Here is a 23,735-nt window from a genome sequence, read left to right on the forward strand (position 1 = left end):
ACAGGGCCCAGGCCCCGCCCCCAGGCTCTCCCCGCTGCACCCGAGCACCTTCACGCTGCGATTCAATACAGATGTATTGGCCAGTCTCCCTGGGCTCCTTGCAAACCTGAGAACCCATATGACTAGATTTGCTTTACAGATTTGGATTCAGTCCCCAGCTAGCTGGCCACGCGGGCCTCGTCCACGTCACGTGGTTGATGTGAGGATTAAACCACAATCTCATTCACTATTTATCCAACAACTGTTGATTAAGCGCCCATCGGGGAGCGCCTCTGAGCTGTTTGCGCAGATGGCAGAGCCCCAGAGAGCTCACGGTCTCATAAAGGGGTCACATAAGAAACAGTAGTGACCGCAGAGACCGAGTGATGCTGCGGTGATGGGAGGGGTCACCTGGCCGAGAGGAGGGTGGGGATTTGGGGTGGGGGTGGGAGTAGAATGGGGTGGGGGGACCGGGATAGGCTCATTGCACAGTGAGCCCCTGTTGAAGGGCTCCCAGTGGAGATAAGGAATGTTTGCCTTCCCTGGCACTGAGCGCCTGGCACCTTCATTAAACAAGGTTTCCCAGGGAAACCAGTAGCGAATTCACCTTCAGGGAACCAGCCCCAGCCAGGGCCATATTTCCATAGGACCCTGCAAAATTCAGAGTCCGTGTTGGGCAACCCATCTGCCCCTTGAAGGCTGTGAACCACAGTGGAACGCATCCCAGTCGTCACAGAGGCAGACTCAAAAGCCTTCGGGAATGTGCCCCGGGGAAGGATGCATCCAGCCCCTCCCAAAGCACTCTTGTGGTGGAGGGGGGGTCTGGAGAATGGGGGGGGGCAGGCGAGAGGAGCAGCTGATCGGCCTGCAGAGCTGCAGAAAGCCTTGGGGATTGGTGGCCTCGGAAAGCGGGATCCAGGCAGAACTGGAAACAGGAGGGTCTTGTTTAGAAGCTCCAGCCTGCGTCCCACCTCCCCCAGCCTCCCCACCTGATGGGATGGGGTCCGTGGGTGTTTACGTCTTCCAGAGGGGACCCGACCTCTGGAAGGGAGTTTGGAGACAGATGAATGGCAGGTATAGAGAAAGCCAAGGGGAAAAACTAGCATAAAAGAAAAAAATGGATCCCAGCTCACGTCCAGCTGTGAAGGGCATTTGTGGGGTGGCAGCACTGCGACCCTAGGGTCCCCATTTCATCACAGTCGGCCAGGGGACAGCGTTCTGAGGAGGGGGTAGGAAAGGGCTGTGAGTACTTGATTGACCTGTGAGCATGACTCGTGAACAAGTAACTCTCCGTCTTCCAGACAGGAGGCCAAGGCACTCGATAGATTTCTTTTAAAAAATAAAGTCAAGAACTAGGCTAAGGGCGCCACGGAGAGATGTGAGCAGGTGGGAGAGGAACGGCTGGCAGGCTGGCAGCTGTGTCTTCCGGCGGGGCTGGCATGCGGAGTCTCTTCCGCTTGAGGCTGTTTAATCTCTTTGCAGAACTAGAGGACGTTTCAGATTGTGTGCATGAGTAACTGGCAAATTAAAAGAAGAAAAAGAAGAAGGGTACAGCGGTTCTCCCAATTTAAACCTTCTAGACATTCGCGTAAATTTTTTCCTTTCTTCATAAAGAAAAGATTCGGACGATGGTACACGAGTGTGTACATTGGTTCCCAACTCTTCGAATCGTCCTCTTAAGATCTGTACTTTTCTCCATAGGTAAATGTATCTTTATTTTTTAAAAAGGATGTGGGTGGGGGGCGGGGAGTCCTCCCACAGTATACCTTGTTATACGTTCGAATTTTGTGCCATGCCAATGTATTGCCTAGTCGAAAAACTAAATAAACAATGAGGAAAAAACCCAAACTATTGAAAACTCCAACTATCTCCGGGTAGCTAGTTGCACTTGTGGTGCCTTTTTTCTTTTTTTTTTCTTGCCTATATTTTCTGAATTTGCTACAAGAAACGAACAAGAAACGAAGAGCTTTTCCTCGTGCAATCAGACGTGGTCCCGCCGGGAGGCGTCGGGGCCGATTGCGCTGGGTGCCCGGGGCGCAGGGCTTGGGCCGCGGGGCCTTGCGGGCTCCGGGCTTTGCCCCGGAAGGTCGGGCCGGGCGGTCGGGCATCGGCCCCTCGTGCAGGCCGGGACCCTCCCCAGGAAGGAGGCCGAGGAGGGAGCGCAGGGCGGAGGCGGTCCCCGGGACCTCCCCTTCACCGGGCCGAGCGCTTCCTCGGCTTTGCGCTCAGGCCCAGCTCCGTTCCCAAGTGACGGCCGACCTGGGGCCAGTCCCTGGGCCTCGGCCTCCCCGCGGGTAGAATGGGCAGCCGAGGCGCCGGAGGACCCTTCTGCGAGGGCGCGGGGCTTCTCAGTTTCTGGATCCTTCTAGGATCCTCGGTTCTGCCGAGGTCTGAGTCTGGAAGGTCGAAGATCTGACTTCGTAGGTCTCCGGGTGCGCAAGGTCCCCGAGGGTCCCAAGCTGCCGCAGCCCCTCCGCCCACCCAGCCCTCCCCCCTGTCCGCGGGGAGCGCGCTCGTCTAGTGGCGTCTACGCACGCAGGGTGGCGGACCCCGGTTGCCGGAGCCGCGTCTCTACCGGCCAAGAAAGCGCTGGGCGGGCGCGCCGCAGAGGGGCCGGCGGCCGGCAGAAGCGGACGCAGAGGAGGGGGTGAGGACCGAGGGGCGGCTTTTAACGAAAAAGTTGAATCATCAGCGAAACCATTAGGACTAATGCGAGGCGCACAAGCTGCGGAATCAATGCCGGGCCTCGGGGGTCGGGGCTGGGTGGTGGGGTGGGGACAGCCGGCCGACCGCCCCTTGACCACGCGAGGCTCAGCTCCCTCCCATGTGGGGAAATGGATTTTCGCGATTTAAGAAAACTCAAACCAAAGTGAGGTAGGCCCGGATGTGCTGACGCTGCGGTTCCGGCAGCAGGAGCCCCGAGAGCGGCTCCGGGAAGGGGGGCGGCGAGAGGCCTAGGCTGGGATGCAGAGACGGGGGCGCGGGGGACCGGAAAGGCTTGCAGTGAACTCGGGCAGAACGAACCGGGCCGTGCGGCTGAGGTTGCGCTCCTGGGCCAGGGTCGGCGGGACCCGGGCAATCCCTGGGCCCAGGTCCCCGGTGCCCGCTCGAGCCCCTGTGCGCGCTGGAGGAGCCCACGCCTGCGCAAGACGGAGAGGCCCCGCTCCCGCCCTGGGCAGCCCCCTAGCGCGCGGCTGCAGGACTCACTCGGGCTCTCGGCATGCACGCACCCTGATTCCATCACCTCGGGCCCCGGGTCAAGCCTCCCTCCCAGCGGCTGGGAGAGGTCTGCAGTGACACACACACACACACACACACACACACACACACACACACACACACACACACAAACACACCAGTCGGCCTCTGATGATTGGCTGGGGTCCTGGGGCCCAGTACCTCCCTCCTCCAGGCTCTGCGGGAGAATCAGACTTCCAGTGGAGAGACCCTTGGGAAGCCCCCGGGGAAACACGGGAGATCAGAGAGGGCACCAGAGCAGCGTGGGCTTCCTCTAAGACCCATTTTCCACCGGGGCCTCCCAGTTCCCTCCTCTCCTCCACCCTGGGGTGGGGGGGTGGGGCAATGGCCCCTCTGGTTCCTGAGGCCCCTGGCTGGGGAGGGACCTCCCCCTGGTGCCGAGGGAGGTGTGGCTTCGGGCTTCTGGAGAGCCTGTCTCTGCCTTTCTTGGGGCCACACCGGGTTAATCTGTGAAATGGGCACAGAAGGTGAGATTGAGGCAGGCAAGGGTCTCTTTCAAGAAGCTGGAGGCTTCCTGGGGAGGGGGCCCAGAGGCTGTCACCACCACCCACCCGCCCCCACCCGCACACACAGGGAAATGGAATATTTTTAAGGGCCCCCTGTCTACATAAGCAATTTGAATCATCACGAATCAGTGTGTCTGCATCAGTCTGTCGACCTAATCTCTCTGATCCCGCAGCTGGCCAGGCTGCCCTTCAAATATTCTCGCCCACACAGGTCTCTATTGGCTTGGGGCTTCCCTCTCACATCCCACCAAGGCTTGAAGGGTCCCAGCCATTCTTGAGGGACTTAGAGAATTCCAAGGAAGGCGCTCTGCAGTGTGGGGCCTCCTGAGGGGCAGCCTAGGGTACAGAGGTGCTGCCCCCAAACACCCCCCCATGTAGGGGGGACTCAGGTAGGGAAAGTCCATCTGGACGAGGGAGAGGAGGCCTGAGGAATGGCGAGGGGAAGGAACAGAACGGGAGGTACCTCCCTGCTGAGCTGATGAGCTGCCGTCACCCACCCACCTTCCGGCAGCCTGTCCAGGAGGACCGCCGCGTGCAGGGCTGAGCTCTCCACACGCGCTGGCTTGTGTCATTTCCTCACTGGAAAGAGAGCTGGACACAGCTCTGCCTTCCCACACACACGTTCTGTGTGATCTGGGGTTGGGTGTGATCGCACATCTGAGCCGGAATCCTCACTCCTAAACTGGGGACAGCACTCCGCCCACCAGGTTATTGTGGGGATGTAGTGAGACAATTCGGGTAAAGGGCCTGATCAGCTCCCAGCTCAAAGAAAGCCTCAATGTGATGTGGATGAGGGTCAAGGGCCATCCACCAGGAGCTCTTGAAAGAAACAGCAGAGCAAGGCTGGTTGGCCCAAGGCTCTGTCTGGGCCAGGGTCTGTGTGCACCTCCGGATGTCAAATTTCCGAGGCCAGCTGTGTGGTAAGCACGGAAGAGGCGCAGTTGCCCGTGGTGGGGGTGGGGGACACACGCGTGTGGACACGCTGGGTCTCCGCTGGGGATGAGGCAAAGGTCAGGATTTATGGGTCTGGGAGTGTGGGCGCTTGGGCCCTGGAGGGGCAGACGGAGATGTCGACGGTGCTGGCGGGGTTAGGGGTGCAGCTGTAGTTCTGGAGGGCTGTTGCGCATTCGTGCGCAGGCCTGCGGGGACAGGGTGCGTGGGCACCCTCATGTGTCCTGGAGCCCCAGTGGGAGCCTGACTAGGCGCGCGAATGGGGGTGGGAGCGATTTGACTCTGCGCTCAGGACCAAGCCGTGGCAGGCGGCGGCCCCGGCACAGGCCGAAGGAAACGGACCTGTGGGCTGAGGGTCTCGGCGGTAGGTGCCCCCGGGGGTAGTCAGCACTGAGCAGGGGCACAGATGGCTGTGCACCCAGCAGCAAGCCTTGAGCCCGCGCTCTTGTCAATAGGCCGCGCGACCTTCGCCACTGCTACCTACCCACTCCACAGATGGAAAGGTGAGCTCAGAAAGGGCAAAGGACTTTCCCAGAGCCACGCAGCCGGCCGGCGAAGGAAGCACACGGTCCGGCAGTCTTAACTCTGCGCCCCATCTTTCCGGGAGGGAAGAGTGGAACGGGGAGCCCGACCCGAGGGCCAGACGGCGGAGAGTGGGGTCCAGTTGCTCCCACCAAGGGCCGAGACACAAGGCGAACCGCCGGGTCTCCACCTGCGCGCGCCCGGAGCTTCACTCCTCTCTAGCCTTCGGGTTTAATACCGCCTCCTCCCAGAGGCCTTCGGGGACCCGGGCGGGCTCAGGCACCTCCCTTCTCCCCGGACCCAGCCCCGGCCCCTGGGCTAGAGCTCGGCGTCTTAGGTGGTGGCGCGGGGACCGCACGGATGGCGCGGAGCCCGAGGGGGAAGGGAAGGGCTGTGGAGAAGGGAGCGGGAAGGGGCGAGGTGAGAACCGAGGGGCGGGGCCCGAAGGCCGAGCCAGACTCCGAGACGCCAAGGAGACGCCAGGTGAGCCGGGCTGGGGGCGGGGAGGGGGCTTGGGCTCCGGCGGGAAGGGTGGGGGCGGGGCCGGAAGGACTGCGGGGAGGGGGCGGGGCACCCCGGAGAGCCGCGGGCCCGGAGGGTCTAGAGCGGCGCTGGCCGTGCTCTCCGACGCCCCACGGCCTGGGAGGAGAAGGGGGCCGCTCCGCGCCGGCCGGCCGCCGGGTCCCGGGAGCCGCGGAGCTGGCGCCACTGCCAGTTTCTCTCCTTCAAGCTCGGGCAGCCCGGGGGGACACTCAGGCCGGGAGAGGGGACAGCCCGGCTCGAGGGCCCCAGAGGGGCAGGCGCGGGATCCGGACGCGAAGCGGCGACGCCGACTCCCCCCAGCCGGATCGAGGCGACGTAGGGCCTCGGCGGGTCGGGATCCGTGTGCCGCTGCGTCCCGGAGTGCGCTCTTCCGCAAAGAAATAAAACCTTTAAAGGGGGCCGGGCCTCCCCGACTCCTATCTGGGCCGGTTCGAAGGGGGGAGGAATCTCGTCCCGGAGAGGGGGGAACGGAGCCAAGGGGGGCACCGCGGCAGGGGGGACGGACGCACGGGCGGAATCCTGAGCTCCGATGGAAGAGAGCAGAGAAGAATGGAGAGAAAGAGACGGAGAGGAGGAGACAGACTAAAGCAGAGAATCTGCGAGAAAGGAAACGCGCAGCCGGGGCCCCGGAGGCACCGCCGCGGTCGTGCGGGCTAGCCTTCACCAGGTCCCCCTCCAGGGGGTTGGCGAGACCCCAGGGAGACCCGCAATTCGGGGCTGGAGCGCCCGCACCCCAGAGGCCCCCAGCATGCACCTTGCCGGCTCTCGCGTCGGGCGGGGCCCTCACACCCCCAGGATCCGAGAGCTCACCCTCTCTCCAGGGGATGGGGAGCGCGCTTCGGACTGGTCTGCCTCTCGGGATGGAGCTCCAAGCACGTGAGCCCCTCCCCATCTGCCCTCCAGGGATGTCCGGCCCAGCCTTAGCCAACCCACCCCACTTCAGTCCGAGTCTTGGCGCTGCGGACCCAGGGACGCCGAGAGCGTCCAGGAGGTGCCGAGAAACCGAAGACACGAACCCAGGACCAGAGGGGCGGCCGCCGGGCTCAGTCTCCCCAGCCCGCAGCGGGGTCGGACCTGGGTTGCACAAGCAGTGGGAGATCGCGGTCCGCGTGGGTGACGCCGGCCGCGAGAGCCGGGAGGCGGCGCCAGCGATCCTGCAGCCCGGATCCGTCCTCCGCGGCTCTCAGAGGCCTCCCGGGCGGAGGTGATCGCGGGCGCTGGCGCTCAGGTCGGGGACCCAGAGGAGCGCCCGGACCAGTGCGGGAGGGAGGGAGGCAGGGACAGATACGTGGAGAAAGAGGGAAGTTTAAGCCTGAAACATGTCTGCAGAGACCGAATTGACGGGCTTTAATGCGCACTGCGAAGTAAGCAAGGAGCGGGGTGGGAAGCAAGCAGGATGTAAACCGAACCGAGGTCAGACTGCGATCCGATGAAAATAAACGTATAACGAAAACGGCCCCCGGCAGAGAATCAGCCGCTAGGGATACACACCCCTGACGTTTCTGGGCAGTCACTTTTTAAAGCATCTTTATTATGAAAGTTTTCAAATATAAAACAAAGTAGAGGAAGCCTTAAAATGAAGCCCCATGTAGCCGGCCCCCACTCAACAATGATCAACTCCTGGCCAATCCAATTTCATCTGTGCGTCTCCCTTTCATTTTTACTATTTAATTAATTAGTTTGTTTAGTTTTGTTGAGATATTTTCGAACAAACGCAGACATCACATCGTTTCAGCGTAAATACATAAGTGCATCTTTAACTTTTAAACATTAAAAGATAAGAACTCTTAAAAATTAACAATACATCTATAAGTCGCCTCACAATAAATCCACAGCTTCATCTAATACTCAGAAGCAGTTGACTTCGCCCGTGGTGGAGCACAGGCTCCGGACGCGCAGGCTCAGCGGCCAGGGCTCACGGGCCCAGCCGCTCCGCGGCACGTGGGATCTTCCCGGACCGGGGCACGAACCCGTGTCCCCTGCATCGGCAGGCGGACTCTCAACCACTGCGCCACCAGGAAAGCCCAGAAGCAGGTGACTTTTGATGGTGGAAATGCCAAGTATTTCCGTTTTGACTTTACTGCAATTTCCAGATAATCAATCATAAGCATTCTTACTTTTATAATAAAACAAACGAACAGACTAAAACTGAGGCCGACAGCTGCAGGAGCTGGCACGGGCCAGGCGGTCAGCTGTCGTTTGCTCTCCAGGTGGTGAAGCCGGAGGCTGCCTCGTGCTTCTTGATCTTTATCGTTGCACCTTTGTCCCAAGTGTCCATCCGAGGTCCAGATTCAGAGCTCGGTGCTATCAGAACAGGGTGGCCCCCTTTCCAGTCTATCCATGAGGGAGTGTCCCTCTCCGCGAGAGGGCAGCGGGGCTTGTACCCAGTTGTGTGGTGAGCCGCCTTGGGGACCCACCTTGGATCACCGAGTTCAGGCTTTGCTCCTAGCTAAGGGATGCAGGAGGCATGCGCACTGAGGGTGGCCAAAGGAAAAGATCCAGGTGATTCTGACGGGTGGGAAGGGAGGGCAAACACTGCCTGAGTGTGCAGGCTATCAGGGAGGGGTGACTCCACGATGGGGCCCTGACTTCCATAGCACCAGGTGGAGGAAGGGGGGGGGTCGGGGCCTCGGTGGCTGAGTGACTTCACGGAGTCCCTGCCCCAGAGTCTCTGCCCCTCGGTCCCCAGTTTACCTTGCTGAGAATTGCCAGGTGAGGCCAGAAGGCTTTGAAGGATGCTTGGGAGATGGCTACAGACAGGAGAAAGAGAGAGAAGCTGGCCCAGCCCCTCTGGCCTCCCTCTTGATACCCACCTGACCCAGCTCTCAGCCCAGGTGGGTCGCCTTCTGGGTAGGCTCAGAGCCAAGGCTCTGAGAAACCGTCACCCCACGAAGCCAGGCCAAGCTTGTGGGGAGGAGGCTGGGGGCCACGGACAGCCCTTGACCTGTATCTGATGAGAAGGGGTCAGCCGGAGGGGAGGCCCTGGGTGGGCAGAAGTACAAAAGCGGGGGCTTCCAAGGTGCAGGGTGCGGGTGGGGAACTGCCAGCTAGGAGAAGGGCACTTACCGAGATGCCCGTCTCTCCCTCGCCAGGGCTTTGAATGAGGCGGGCAGACGTGAGCTGGGGTGGGGCGGTGCCTGCTCTCTCGGCCAGGACCCCGGAGTGCCCAGGTGGGGTGGGGCGGGCAGAGAACCACCCTGGGGGACATGAGACTGGCCTGTCCCTTTTAGCAGGTCTGGTTCTGCATGAACTTGGCTGGGAATCCTTGCAGGTCGGCCAGGGTGTCCGAAGCCTGGTGGACCCAACTGCGCTCAGGGACTCTGCAGCCTGAAACCCTAGGCGGCCCAGGGTGGCTGGAATCGGGTCTCACGTAAGAAGTTAGGGTTGGCGGGCTGGGGAGGGCCACGGCACGTGCGGTAGAGACAGAGCAAAGCCATTCCTCTCCCACCACGAGCGGAGCCAACGTGCGCGAGGTGAGGTTGGCCCGCAGTGATGGCGCCGGAGCCTGGAGCCAGGCTCATCCCCAGCCTGGTCCCGCGCGCCCTCTAGGGCTGCGTGTTCCCTACCGCGCTTCTCTCTGGTTTGTGCTGCCCCTGGTGCGACACTCCGGACGCTGGGTAATCATGGGGTAAAGCCAGCTTCCCTGAGCCCCCGCCCTGATCCAGGTTTGGATCCACTTTCTGTATTTCAGTGTTAGGCTTCTAGCTCCCGACCCTTCCTGCGCAGGGGAACAGCCTCTCCTTCCTCCTCCTGGCACCTTCCTTCCCACCCGGCGGATCTCGGAGGAGCCTGCGGCAAGGAAGCCGCTCTCCAGCCCATCTTTTCACTGCTTCATCGAAAGACGCAGCCCTTCTCCCCGAATCCGCCCCGCGTTTGCAGCCCGTAGACCCTTCCTCCCTCTGACTCCAGCGGCAGGCCGTCGGGTTCGCTGCTTCCCGGCGGGCGGGTCCGAGGGTACGGCGCCCACGGCTCCTCCCCTTCGCGCGCCTGTGGCCCTGGCGCTAGGTGGCTCCCGGGCGGACGCGGAGCTCTGGTTGGCGCAGACCGACCCGCCGCTGTGGGCGAGCCGCCTGGGGACCTCGGCATCACACAGCGCTTCGCTGCGTCCTGCGGTCTGGTCGCCACCACCTCGAGACCGCACCCGCACAGGCCACAAACAGTCGAATAAAACGGTTGCCTCGTGGTGATAACCCCTTTAACCTGGGTTGTAAGGATCCCAGTCGTGGTCCGAGAGCTCGGGCCGTTGCCGAATCCCATCGCCGCGGTGCAACGCCGCGCGGGTGCGGCGCGGAGCACAGAGCGCCGGCACCGCCTGACGCGGCCCGCCTGGTGCGTGGAGGGAAAGCGGCAGAGAGCAGGTGGCCGCGGCCAGCGGGGGGACCTGCGCTGGCCCGGAGGCCTCCGCGGTGCGGCCAGCTCTGCCCAGGCCTTCTGGACGCGTCCTTCTGAGGACTGGCAATGATTCGTCTGCTGACAGCATGAGGTCACCACCAAAGCGAGGGAGGGTCAGGGTCCCAGGGGAGGCAAAGCCAAGGGTGCCGATGCCCAGAGAGGGCACAGTGGGGAAGAGAGCGGGAGGAGGGAGACATGGGTCTGTGCTGCCCCTCGAGTGGCCTTCTTGGCACGTCGCTTCCCCCCGTGGCCGCTGGTCAGGAGCGAAGGCCTTTGGAAATAGCTAGAGCAAGCTCGCTGTAGAGAAGCAGACCGTAAGTCCCTCCTGGCAAAGTCGAGTGAAAGCTACAGGAGAAGCAGTAGCATGGGGCAGGTGCCCCCTCCCTCAGGGAGAGGACAGCCAACCCTCAAAGGGAAGCAAATGCGGCAACAGGACGGGGGCTGGGCTGGAGGAGGTGCCCCATGCGTCTCTCAGGTTGCCCACCCGTGTTATGCCCTGGGCACTGGGAGTCTGAAGGTGGGGACCTTAGAGCCCAGAGGAAGGACCACCTAGGCCACGGACTGCTGCCCCCTTCCCCAGGAGGGCTGCTGGGGCTTTCCAGGGCCTGGCCTCAGGGCACTGGGAACTGACTGGAGGGGCTGGGGCAGGGGATGATTCCGGGTCAGGGAGCCGGACCTCCTGCCTGGGGGTGACCCCCGTGGCGCCTTCTCCTGGGCTGTCTGGCGCCACCTCTGAGAACTCCAAGGACACCGGAGGGTGGCCCTGTTGCTGTGCAGCTCAGCCTGGGAGCGTCCGTTCCACCCAAAGTCCCAAAGCCAGGGGGCAGAGACAGGTTTCCGAGGGGGCTCAGTTTTCTTACAGAAGTGACCGTTTCAAGCACCGAATGACCTCTCTCTCTGGGCTCGAGAAGCACACCCAGTAAAGTGTCCTCCCCCCATGCAGGAGGGCCCTGTCTTCACCCTGCAACAGGCCGGCTGTAGAGATCCAGCCATTGGAAGAAGCTTTCAATAAGCTTTCCTCAAGAGCCCATAAACTCGGGCCCTGACCCGGGACTTTGCCCACGGGTCCGAGTCCCCCAGCTCAAGAGAGACTGCGGATGGTCCAGGGGATGAGGCCCAGGCCAGAGAGCCCTGTTCCCCACCTGACCTTGCTGGGCTGTCTGGCGCCGGTGTTTTGTTTTGGCCAAAAGAAAAAAACCCTTATGTTAGAGATGGCTCTCAACTCCAGTGAGGGACGGGGCAGTGGATGCAGGGGGCCACACAGCTGGCAGCCCCTCGTGCCAGGTGAGTGGGCCGCGGGCTCTGCCTTCGCCTGACTACTGGCTTTCGGTTGTCGCCAAGGCCCCGGAACTGAGCGACGGAGGATGCAGAATCCCCTCTTCCACCCTAGGCCCCTCTCCCCCCTGACCCCGACTTCCCCTAAGGTCTCGCTGGGTCTCCCTGTCTGGAGAACGTGGGGGCTTGAGAGTACAGCTCGCAGACCCCAGCTCCTGCCTGCCCCTGGCCAGCATTGGAGGGTGCTCCAGGAGCGGGGAGACGGTGCCCACCATAGCCCATTACCAGAGGAGAGGCTCAGCCCCAGTGATCACAGAGCAGCGGCAAGTGTCCAGAAAACGTCCCTTTTTATTCCATACGCAAATAAGTAGATTCATTTAAAAAAAAAAATGTCTTCGCCAGGATAACCAGGGGCTGCAGCCTGGGAGAGAAGCCCCAGTCTGGCCCCACCTCCAGAATGGACAATCTGAGAGCAGCGCCACCTGGAAGGATCTTCACCCCCTCCGCTCCACAGGGGCTCTCTTCCTGGGATTCTCTCTCTGCCGGCCCAAGGTCACAGTGCCCCGGAGGCCTGCTGCCCTGCCCGTTCATAGTCCCAGGCAGGGCTGTTCGGGTTGGAGAGTGGTCACCTCCATGAAGCACCTGGGACAGCCTGGATTTGCCGTGGACTGCGCCCAGCCGCTGGCTCCGGCAGGGCGGGGGCTGGATCTGCTCCGAGGTTGAGGCCTGTCCCCGGGGGCAGGGGGCTGGGGGAGGCTCTGGGCTGCATGGCCGACTGTCTCTGTGATGCTCTCTTCCCAGCGGGGATCCAGCCTTGCGACTGTCTGGGGAGCCACAGTCACCTGCGTCTCTGTTACATTCTGGACGATCTTCCGATCTTCGGACAGGGGTTCAGCTCGCCCGGGCGGCAGCCTGCGCTCCCCGAGGCGCGGGAGGGCCAGGGGAGCGTCCCTGCCCTCCCTGACGGACGGCCCCCTGGCGCCACCGCTGCCGCCTCGGCCCGTGTGCGCGTCCGCAGAAGTCCCCATTGGCCACGGGGAGTGGGCCCGGCCGGCCGGGGGCTCACACCAGGCCGGGCATCTGCGCCCGCAGGAAGGGCACGGAGGCGGCGGCTGGGAAGGCGGCCAGCGGGTAGGCGAGGGCCCCGGAGAAGCCGAGCAGCGGCGGCGGCGGGGCGGGCGCGGCGGGCGCCAGCGGGAAGGGCAGCGCGGCGGGAGCTCCGGCGGCAGCGGCGGCGGCCGGGGGGCTTTCGTGGTAGAGCACCGGCACGCGGACCAGGCGCTGCGCGCCCGGCGGGGACAGGCTGGCGGCCTCCAGCTCGGCCGCCAGCTGCCGCTTCCACTTGTTGCGGCGGTTCTGGAACCAGATCTTGACCTGCGTCTCGGTGAGCTGCAGGGAGGCGGCCAGGCCGGCGCGCTCGGCGCTGCTCAGGTAGCGCTTCAGGTCGAAGGTGGACTCGAGCTGGAAGACCTGGCTGCGCGAGAAGACCGTGCGCGTCTTCTTCTTGCGGCCGCCGCCCCCGCCACCGCCGCGCGCCTCCCCCGCCGCCGCCGCCGCCCGGGCCTCGGCCAGCTCCGCCGCCTCCTCCGCGCCGGCTGCCTGGCCCCTCGCCGCCAGCTCCGCCGCCTCCCGCTGCACCGCTCCCGGCCCGGGGCCCCGCGGCCAGGCGCCCTCTGCGCGGCCCATCTCCTCGCCTGTCTCCGGTGAGTCCCGGTCGCTGGCTGCAGGGGGGAGAGGAGGAACATGGGTTGGTTCCGGAGGCTGATCCCCCGGCCCTGTCGCTGAGGCCAGCTGCTTCCCCCGCGAGGTCACCCACAGCCACAGGCCGGGAAATTGTCCCCACGCAGCCCCACCTACGGCAGATCTCACCCTGGGACCGGAGAAAGGCAGAGCATCTGGAGGTGAACTTGAAGACCTGAGCGATGCTGCAAACCAACACGCTGGCCACACACTCACGCCCAGAACCGCGCATCCACACGGAGGGCAACAGAGGGAAGACGGAAGAAAAGGAACACAAAAACACAAACAGAAACACAAAAAGAAGACTGACTCCCTTAAACAGTGACTTCGAATCGACACACACAAAAGCCCCGGAGGTACACCTCACGGAGGAAAGGATGGTCCTTCTGAGAAATGTACACACCAGAAACCCGCACAGAGAGGGCCTCATCCCTCGCACTCAGCCCTAGGCCAAGTCCCCCAGACACAGAAATAAAGACTTGCCATCACCTCTCCCCGCTCAGGCCCAGGAGCAGATGCAGAACGCCCGCGTGCACAGAAATATTCCCATTGATGGAGGATAAGCAAATGCAAACAATTCCCCAAACCAAACTCCAACCAGGTGCCACTGGGAACCTATTCTCCCCCAATTCCTGTGCCCCTAATTCAAATGTCCATGGAGATGTGCCCTCTCTACCCAAAATCACACTCAGAGGGAGTGCAGACGAGGGCAGCTCTGGCTCCGTAGAAACACGCGGCAGCCGCATCTCACCCCAGACACACTGGGCCCACGGTTGAGCCTGTGGGTTTGGGGCTACAAAAGCCCACAGAGGGTCCCCGAGCTCACGTTCCAAGTACCAAGCTGCACACAGTCTCCCAGAGGAGACGCCTCCCCTCCCCAGGGCTGGCAAGGGGTGATGCCTCCAGGTGAAGGAGTCTGCCCAGGACCCAGGTGCTGGTCCAGATTCCAGGCCCAGCTTGAAAAGGGCAGCCGCCTGACTTCCGGGCTCAAGAGGCCAGCTCAGGCCAGCTTCCCCTGTGCCTCAGGCCGAGGCTCCTGGACACAGGCCGCAGGTCAGCATTGCGGCCGTCGAGTAGAGCTTGGCCCGGCCAGCCCTCAGAAGGCAGCGGTGAGCCCGCAGCGTGAGGAGCCCGCGGGGTGTGCAGGCGCCGGCAGGCTTGTGTCTGTAGCTTGGTCCCTGCGCTCCGCGGCTCCCCCGGAGGTGTGCCGATTTGCGTTTGTCCCCGCCCAACCCTGGCGGCGTGAGCCCTCATGGTGTCCAAAGAGGGGTCAGGTTCCAGGCTGGCATGTGTGCGACCAGATACGGGGGGGGACAGACTCACAGAGGCCCACGTGCTGCCACACGAAGACAAGACAGGCCTGCCAGCTCTGGTACAGAACAGGGACCCCTAACCCGCATTATACGAAAGAAGGGCCGGCTCTTTGGCGGCCGCCTGTGGGGCTGCAGCTGCAGAAGAACCCCAGGGACAAGCGGGGAACGCATTCCCCCCCCGGGGAGACCCTTTTCACAAACACCCCCAGAAGGGCACTATGTCTGATCACTCAGTTTCGGGGCCAACACTGAGGCCTGCTCAAGCTTCCCAGAGGGGAAGGGGGTAGGGGCCCGGGACCTTCTGGGTGTAGGCTCTGAGATGTGGGTCCCTTTGCGAGGGGCTCAATCCCACACCAGAGAAGGGGTTATCCAAGAGGTGAGAGGGGTCTGACCCACCTACTACCCCCTTCCTCACCCGCCCCCCAGCACTCGCTAACTTTCGCTTGGAGCTGAAAGTATTTCAGGGCCTGGAAGAGTCTTCAGTTGGCCTCACAGTGTGCGTTTGTGGGGGGGCTGGCAAAGCCTGGGGGCTGAGGTTAGAATAGCTTCCTACTCCTCTTGCCCGGGGCGGGGGGCTTCCTCCAAACGGCAGGTCCCCAAGGGAGGCAGCGACCCCGGGGAGGGGAGTAGAACTCAGGGGCTGGGACGCCCAGTCAAGAGGGGCGATCGATCGGGTTCCAGGGCTGAAAAACCCCCCACCCCCAGACTCAGAGCCCTCAGCAGGGAACAAAGGCGGGGGAGGGGGAGGAGCAGAAAAGGGAGAGAGAGGGGTGGGACTGGGGGCGTCTGGCCTTGCACAGCCACAGCCCAGGGGCTTGGGAGGCCCAAGAGGGAGAGCCAGGCCCCTGCCCCAGGCCCTGGCTGCAGCTTGTAGAGGAGATGGGACTTTGGGGACACGGCTGCTGGGGAAGACCGCTGTCCCCCGTCCAGGCCTCCACAGCAGCGGTTCCCTCTGCTCAACGCCCCCTTTATTTTGCTGAGTCTGACTCTGTCTCCTGACCCTCTCTCTTTCCTTCCTTTATCTTTTCTCTGTTCTCTCCATCACTTATGGGTTTCTTTTTGCTTTTTGTTTTTCACCTTCTCTTCCCCCCTCGCTCCTTTCTCCGCCCCCAACATCCCTCTCTTTCTTCTCTGTCCTTTTCTCTTCTTTTCTGCCCCTCCCCCCCGTGCCCCCTCCCATGGCCTGCCTTCCCCTGTTGTATTCCCCACCCCCCCTTCCTTTTCTCTTCTTAGCTGTCTGTTGTCCCCTGTCCCCAGGTTCCCCTCCAAGGGCACTCCAGAGCCTGGTGATGGGTGAAGCCCAGAGCCTGCGAAACCTTCTCCCTGCATGGGGACCCTGTCCTGGAGAGTGGGCCTCCAGATCTGCTCAACCAGGGGCTCTGCTGGGGCCCGACACGACCCAGAGCCTCCTACAGACGAGGAGGAAGGCCCAGAAAGGGCGCCAACGAGCCCAAAGTCCCCGAGCAAATGCTCGGGGAGGAAGCCCGGCCCCCCCCGCGGCCCCCCCTTCCCCGCGCCCTCACTCACTGTCAGGGCTGAGGCCGCCTCCGTAGCCTCCGTGCGGCCGCGAGTACCAGCGCGTGGCGCCTCCGCAGCCCAGAGCGTAGGGTGGCCCGGGACCCGGGGGCGGCCGGGGACCGAGGCCCAGCGCGCCCGGCCCAAGCAGCGCCCGGGCCCGCGCGTCCCCGCTCGGCCCGGAGCCCGCGCGCAGCTGTCTCCGCCGCTGCAGCCGCCGCCGCCGCCGCGCCTGCTCCGCGTCCTCGTCCTCAGGGTCGTCGTCGTCGTCCTCCTCGTCCTCGCGGCCGCCGCCGCCCTGGGCCGCGCGCCCAGCGCCCTTGGCCTCGGCTGCCAGCAGGTTCTCTATGAGGAAGGAGGAGGCGCGGGCCGGCGTGGCGCGCCCGGGCTCCGTCAGCTCGTCCGGCATCGCGGCCGCCGGTCCGTCGGGCTCTGCCGGGCTCCTCGGGGTTCCGGGAGCCCGGGGTGCGGCCGGTCCCGGTCCCCGCTGGGGACGCCGGCGCGCGGCTCCCTGGCGCACGCGCGGGCCGGCCCTGGAGCCGCTGCCCGGAGCGCTGGCGTCGGGCCCCGCGGGGCAGGCAGCGGCCTCCGCGCCGGACTGGGCTGGGCCGGGAGCGGGTGCGCGCCGACAGCCGGCCGGGCAGCAGCCTCGCTCGCCTTTCACGTCGCCGCTCTGGTCGCCGCCCGGGCCGGCCCCGCTGGGGGCGGGGAGGGCAGGGGAGGGGCCAGCAGGGGCGGGGCGGCGCGGGCCGGGCGGGCAGCCAGCTCAGCCCGAGGATGCCGCGCCGGCCCCGAGTGCAGCCACTGCTCGGAGACGCCGCCCGGATCCGGGCGCGCAGGCGGTCGCGCGTCCGAGGGCGGGCGGCCGGCGGCCCAGGCGGGGGGTCGCGGCCAGTTCGGCCCCGCGTGATTCATTCCCCCGGCCCGAGCCACCCGAGCCGGGGGTTGGAGAGGTGGGGCCTCGGTCGCGGGGCCGCCTATTGGCTGCGGGGCTCCGATGAGAAGCAGACTGGCCAATCAGTGTCCGGTAAGGGCAGTAATTACCTCGCTGAGGGGAGAGTGTTGGACCGAGAGTGAGGAACTGCGTGTGTGCGCGCGCACGAGTGTGGTGTGTGTGTGTGTGTGTGTGTGTGTGAGCGCGCGCACGTGTGTGTGTGCTTGTATGTATTTGTGTGCATGTGTATACCGTGGCAGGAAGACCCCGGGGCTTCCAAGAAACAGCAAGAGAATGGGTTAGTCATTTTTTTAGACTCCGGATGTCAAGGCTGCAAAATTGTGGCATATTTTTAATATTTACACTTAATGAAATATGGATTTAATGCCAAAGGTAGTGCGATAGAACTCTCTAGGTCTCAGATTCAGGCTCAAAATGTAAGAAAATGCTAGCCCCCGCCCCTATCCCCGCCCCTATCTGCCGTCCCTGCCGGCAGAACGCCCGATGTCACACCCGCTGAGCGAGAGGAGGTCTCCACCGTCCAGCTCCCTAAGAGGCTCGGGCCTTAGTGGCGGGCGGGAGCCATTGCCCCGGCTGGCCGCGTAGGTCTTAGGGGCAGGCCCCGACTGTAAAGCGATGGGGAGTCCCCTCCCACTTCTGCAGCAGGGAGTGCAGTGACCAAAGTGCATCCCGGCCCACGCCGTCGCCCTCGGAGCTGTGGCCACTTAAGAGTAACCTTCTGACCGGCTTCCTCTGGGAGCGGGTGACGGCCGAGTCACCGGACGGCAACGCGGATGCGCGGACGCAGCAGGCTTCACCGGACGCGGGTTATCGCGGAGAGGTACACCCAGCCTCCCAGTGCCAGCCGGGGGCCGCGACCAACCGAGTGCCGCCCGCCGCCTCACTTTAATTTTCAGAACAACCACGGTGGAGGGAGCATCAACCCCATTTTCCAGAGGGAAAAACAGAGCCGAGGAGAGACCATTCCAGATGGTAAGTGGCTCTGGCAGGCCTGGAATTCCGACAGTCAGGGCCTGGGGCCCTTCTGGCACCGACAGCCCCAGAGTCGGATGGGGATGGGAGCGAGAAGCAGCTGAGCAGCGGGTCTAGGAGGCCGGGAGGCCGGGTGGGGCTGAGGCCTAGTGGAGGGACCTTGCTGGCCCACCTGTGGCCGCGGAGACAAAACGGTGAGCACTTCGGGTGCGTCTTCTGGCTGCAGAGGAAGCCGGTCACCACCACCCCTGCCCCGCGCCACCCCCTTACCAGCTTACCACCCTGAGCGTACCTACCCGCGGCTGCCGGGAGGGACCTCTGGTGCCCAGTGGCCTGGAGACCTTGGGTGGGAGGCGGGCTTTTCTGCAGACTCGAGGGCAAGATGCTCGACCCATCTCCTCGCCCTCGCATCCCGCCCCAGGAGCGACAAAGATGATCAACGACAGGGACTCACCGGGTTGTTTAACTCCAGCCTGGAGGCAGACAGAGCTGGGGCTTTTCCCCCATTGCATGGGTGAGGACACTGGGCCAAAGTGGGCGAGCCGGGGTCTTCGGGAAGAGCTGTGGTCTCCCAAGTACTGCTCCCTGGGGGTGCCCACGGTCAGAGAGAGTCCAAGGCAGAGGTACCCCAGCCAGAGGAGGGCGAGTCAAGGGAAGAAATGACTGCCCCAGTCGGTGTGGGGGAGAAGCAACAGCCCCTGTGGCTAATCACAGCATCTATGTCGAGGGTGCTTCTAAGAGATGGAGAAACTGAGACCAGAGAAGGACCCGGATGAAAAGCCAAGTGGTGGAGAGGGTGCCGTCCAGCTGACCACCTACTACATGCAGGTTTCCTGGGGCCTGCCTGTGCGTGGCTCCTGGGCATGTTTCTGGAACCACAAGCCTGGTGTCACTCGTGTGGTTTCTGAGCACTTTGAGTGGGGGCTTCCTCAGAGTCTGGGTTCTAATGCCTTCTACTCTGGGCTGTGTGGCCCTGGGCAGGGGGCCTCGCCTCTCTGATCCTCCGTTCCCTCTCCTGTAAACCGCGGGTAGTAAGCACCCCTGCCTGCGCCAGGCTGTTGGGAGTGGAGGCCGGCTGGGCATCGGGCACTGCTGGAACGTCTCCCACTGCCTCTGGGGAACATGGAGGGACGGGAGGCGAGGGCACAGGCCGGACCGGGCCAAAGGAGAGTAGACCTTCCTCCCAAGCACCGGTCTTTGGGGGCTTGGAGGGCGTGTCTCCTCCCAGGGGCTCCAGGGCTGGGTCCTGGCACTGCTGTCCCCAGGAGGCTCCCGGCAACTGCGGCAGCAGAACTCCAGCGCATGGCGCGGGGCCCCGGCGAGCAGACAGAGGGTTGCTGCGGAGAAGCAAGACCAGGTGGGGAGGCGTGCAGTAGCCGCCCTGGTGCTCGCCCAGGCGGCCACCTCTGTGCTCCGTGCGTCCCGGAGCCGGATCGCCACTCTGCTTGGAGGTGACAGGAGGCCGAGTTCGGAGGGGGATTGTGGGCGGAGGCTTGTCACGTTCAGACCCGGAAGCAACTCCAGGGTAGCATCGGGCAGTCAGGATGCTCTCTGGAGACTGACTGTGGAGCCTCACGGCCCTGAGAGGGCCTCTGGTGCTCCCAGGGCCAGAGCCCAAGTTTCTGGTCACCTTCGGGCAGAAGGACTCCCCAGGCAGAAAAGTGGGGCCATGACGTCAGCCGCCCTTCCTCACGTCTGCCCACATGCTTCGTCCACCGCCACCTCTCCCCTCTGCCACCCTTCCTCACCGCCCGTCCACTCTTGTCTGCCCACATGTTTCGTCCACCGCCACCTCTCCCCTCTGTGGCGGGACCACCAGAGAATCCCCAGCGAACGGGCTCTTCACAACCGGACAGTGGGAACCTTGTCACCTCCTAGCTCAGTGCTGGTGTCCAAAGATGCCGCATGAGCCAGGGGGAGCGAGTTAGTGGGCATAATCCCAAGAGCATAGATCAGGAGTCAGCAAACTGCAGTAGCCACTGCCTGTTGTGTTTTGTCTTAATCAGCTTTTTTCTTTGGGAATAATTTTAGAGAATTCCCACTTTAAAATTTAAATTTGATCTTCCCTTCATCCTTCAACCCAATTCCATTTGTCCTAACCTCGCCCCCGTGCCACCCCACATACCTGTTCTTGTGTATGAATTTATAGAAGCAGTATTCCATTATACACCTCTCCCATCTTGCCCTTTTTTCACCTTAATGTAGGAATTTGATACTGATAAATGAAGCAATGATTTTCTAACCACCGTGCACTGAACCAACAGTCACAGATGCCTTTGTTCCAGTTACTATGGTCGAATCACACATTTCCCCCAAACTCAGGGTGTCAGGTAACCGTTTATCAGTGTGCTCGTGGGGTGCATGGATTAGGGTGGCTTGTCTCCACTGCAAGGTGTCTGGCCCTCAGCTGGGGGTGGGGCAGGACTTACCTGAGGCACTTTGGCCCCTTTATCTAGGGGATGATGGTGATGTCAGCAGAGGGACCCCTGCCTGGGGCTTCTCTGTGTGACCTCGGCTTTCTCACAACATGGGTTCCCCAGTACGAGTGGGTGTGTCTGGGGGTGTCGGAAGGGGGCATGGAACGTCACCCGGGAATTCCGAGCCTTACTCTCCTCCGCTTTGTGGAGTACATGGAGTGGTCGCAGCCCCCATGGGGTGCAAGGGGAGGAACTTGGACCCCATTTCTCAGTAGGGGGATCATCAGATTGTAGGATGAGAAATCCAGGAAAAGACACGTGCCCCAAGGGTAGCGGATCCCCCGTTAGGGGACTTTCAGGATGCTGCCGGCTCTCCACTACTGCAGTTCATGTCGGGATGAACAGACCTGCCCATCTTTCTTTGTGGGCCGGAGAGTCGTCTGGGGGTGCATGCCCCCCGAATGGGACTTCTGGGGGGCGGGGTCTATACAGACTCCACGTCACCAGTGCTTCAGAAAGTCTCCCCGGAACAGCTGCATCAGTTTCCCTTTCGTCACATTCTTCGCGGCCACCTGGCCTTATGGGACCTTCGTCTGTGGCACCGTGACATGCGTGAGAAGGAAATCAGGTGTTTTCGGTAATGATTCTCTGGCAGCTGACAGGGTGAGGTAGCCGCACTGTGTGTGCAGATGCAGCGAGATGAAGGGGCGGGGTTAGTGTTCCTGAGTGGCAGCCCATGAGGGGGTAGGCGGGGCTCGAGATCTGGATTCGGTTGGATTGTGAAGCCTTCAAGCTAAAGAATAGGGTTCTTAGTTGGCAAAGCAATGGGGAGCCCCTGAAGGGTTTTGAGCTGGGGAAGAGCCAGGACTAGAGCCGGGCCTTGGGAGGAGTAACCTGAAAGCACTAGCGTGTGCAAGGTGAAGGGGCATGAGTAGGTCCAAGGAGGGTCTCACCACCATCCTAGCGGTAAGCAGCAAAGCCCCAGGAGGATAGTGACCATGCAAAGGGACCACATCTCACGTGTCCACCTGGTGGCGCACAGGCCTGGGCAGGGGGTGGGGGGGCTAGGCAGGGTGGGAGGGAGTCTCAGAACGTTCTTATTGGCTTGTCAGATGGTCCACTCCCCACACCACAGCCACGTGAAGTGTCCTTGCAGCTGTCCAGATGTGCAGTCAGGCACCAGGTTCCGTTCCCAGCCCAGCTGCTGCATCCACTGTGGTCATGAGAAAGTCACCACCCTCTGGGGACCTCAGTGTTTTCAGTGCTAAAGTGGGAATAACAATCCCACCCAGCGCACGGGGCTGGCGTGGGGTTGAGTGCACATAACCACGCAGGCAAGTCTTTGGCATAGATTTAAAATGTTGGCTTTGAAAAAGACCAAATGTTTGGAATTATTTTGGCTGCCTTTTGAGGGTCTACCCACTTCCTTCCTTGTGGGCCTGCCTTTAAACCCTGAAAAGGGGAGGAAGATTTTCACAAAGTGTTCAGTGGATGCTTCCCAGAGTTCCACTCCCTGGGACGTAGTGGGTGGAGGAGGCAGGGGATGGAGAACGGGGCAGGGTGGGGGGGGTAGAGGGGAGGAGGGGGAAGAGGGGGGAGGAGGGGGAGAGGGAGAGGGGAGGGGGGAGATGGGGAGAGGGGAGGGGAAGGAGGGGGAGGGGAGAAGGGAGGAGAGGGGGAGGGGAGAGGGGAGGAGGGGAGGGGGAGGGGAGGGGAGGGGAGGGGAGGGGGAGGGGAGGGGAGGGGAGGAGGGGGAGGGAGAGCAAGGAAGGGAACGTGAGCTGTGGGGGCGGGGAGATGGATTCGAAGGAGAACAGGAGTGGGGAGGATGGGGGGGAGGGAGGGAGGGGTGAGAGGGGGAGGGGCAGTGGGAGGAGGAAGATGAAGTGCTAGGCATCCCTGGTGCGCAAGAGGCAGGAGCGGAGCCCGCCCAGGGGAGCCCGGGTTCTCAAGGACCCGGGCCGGCACAGTGTGTGCGCTTGGCCAGAACCACGCTTCCGGAGCGCAGGTGACCCCTCCCCAGGCAGTAAGGCCGGGCCAGCCAAGAAGCCCCCTTCCCCGCGGGCTCAGAGCTGCCGGGAGGCTGGGGCGGACAGGAAGACATGCCAACCTCTGTCCCCTGACCAAGCCGTCCCCAGGAGCAGGAAGCTGGGTCAGGGAGGCTAATCCCCTACAACCCTCAGGGCCTTTGCCAGGAGCCCCTGCCCTGGGCCAGAGCCGATCTCTAGCCCTCTGCTCACCCCCACCCCAGGCTTGATGGGTGCATCGTGTCTTGTCCCTGCTTGAGGAAGGCGCTCACCAGACCCCTGTGCCCTCGTGCTCAGCAAACCTCGGACCTAGCCAGGGGCTGTCATTGGTGGAGGGAACCTTTCTTTCTCTGCAGGTGTATTCCCTGCTCCAACATTTTATTTTGAAAGGACTGGCCATTGAACACCCACGCACCCACCATCTAGATACTTCCTTGAGCACGTCGCTTTCCTTGCTTTATCACATCTGCCCATCCCTCCATTCCTCCATCCATCACAGCAATGCGTGAATTGGGGTCCCAGCCCTGCCACCTACCAGTAGTGAGACTCGGTGCTGTTGCCTGTCCCCAGGCACCACCTCCTCCTCTGGAAATGGGCGTCATAGGGCTTCTTGCGCTGGAGGCAGTGCCCAAGAAAACGGTGCCACGGATGGACGCTCTCAAGGTTATGTTTTAATGTGACGATACAATCACACACTTGATTTCTTCATGTGACATCTGTGCACTGACTCACTGACTCTGCGTTCCGGATGCCGTGTTTTCCTGTCTCAGTAAAGATATGCGAAGTTGTGGTCGCTGAGGCTCGGGTGCAGGAATGTCTGCCTATAATGGGAAGGGCACCTCGAGGTGGGGGCAGCTTTTGGTTTCCACAATGGAGTGCAGATCTGTGCTTGGAGTTATCCAAACCACTGAGGACCTTCAGACAGCTCAGGCCGCCCCTGACCTTGATTGGAAGTGAATCGGGGTTGGAGAAATGAGGCTGGAACAAAGTGCTGGGGTGAACACAGTGCAGGGAACCTCTTCCCAGGAGCCGGAGGGAAGTTTCTGGAAACCGAGTCTGGCTGTAATGGGAACCCTGCCAGTCTGGCCGGCTCACCCCTCCAGGTTTTGGAATGGATGCCTGTGGCCTAGCGGGACGTGTTTGTGGAGGGCCCCCAGCTCAGGATGCCAGCAGGAACGATTGGCGTGGGAATGGTAGTTGCACTGCTCAGTTACCCCTGCCAGGGGCGGGGCACGTGGGGGCCGGGCGAAGAAGCCCCCTCCCCCCAGGGGCTGAATCGGGACTCCAACAGGTTTTCCCGCACTTCCCGGCCTGGGGCTTGCCCACGTGAGTCCATCACACTCAGAAACCCTGAAAGGACTTGTGGAGAA

General features: G+C 62.6%; 1 protein-coding gene across 1 annotated transcript; it reads right to left on the reverse strand.

The window, feature by feature from the left end:
• Nucleotides 1-12,488: 12,488 nt before the first annotated feature.
• Nucleotides 12,489-16,403, reverse strand: HMX1 (H6 family homeobox 1; the record flags this gene model as incomplete). Its single annotated transcript, XM_082653206.1, has 2 exons — nt 12,489-13,147; nt 16,007-16,403. 2 exons carry the CDS (start codon nt 16,401-16,403, stop codon nt 12,489-12,491), a joined length of 1,056 nt encoding a protein of 351 aa, XP_082509332.1.
• Nucleotides 16,404-23,735: the final 7,332 nt, after the last annotated feature.

Source organism: Grampus griseus (assembly GCF_964374135.1).
Source record: "Grampus griseus genome assembly, chromosome: 4".
Lineage (NCBI taxonomy): Eukaryota > Metazoa > Chordata > Mammalia > Artiodactyla > Delphinidae > Grampus > Grampus griseus.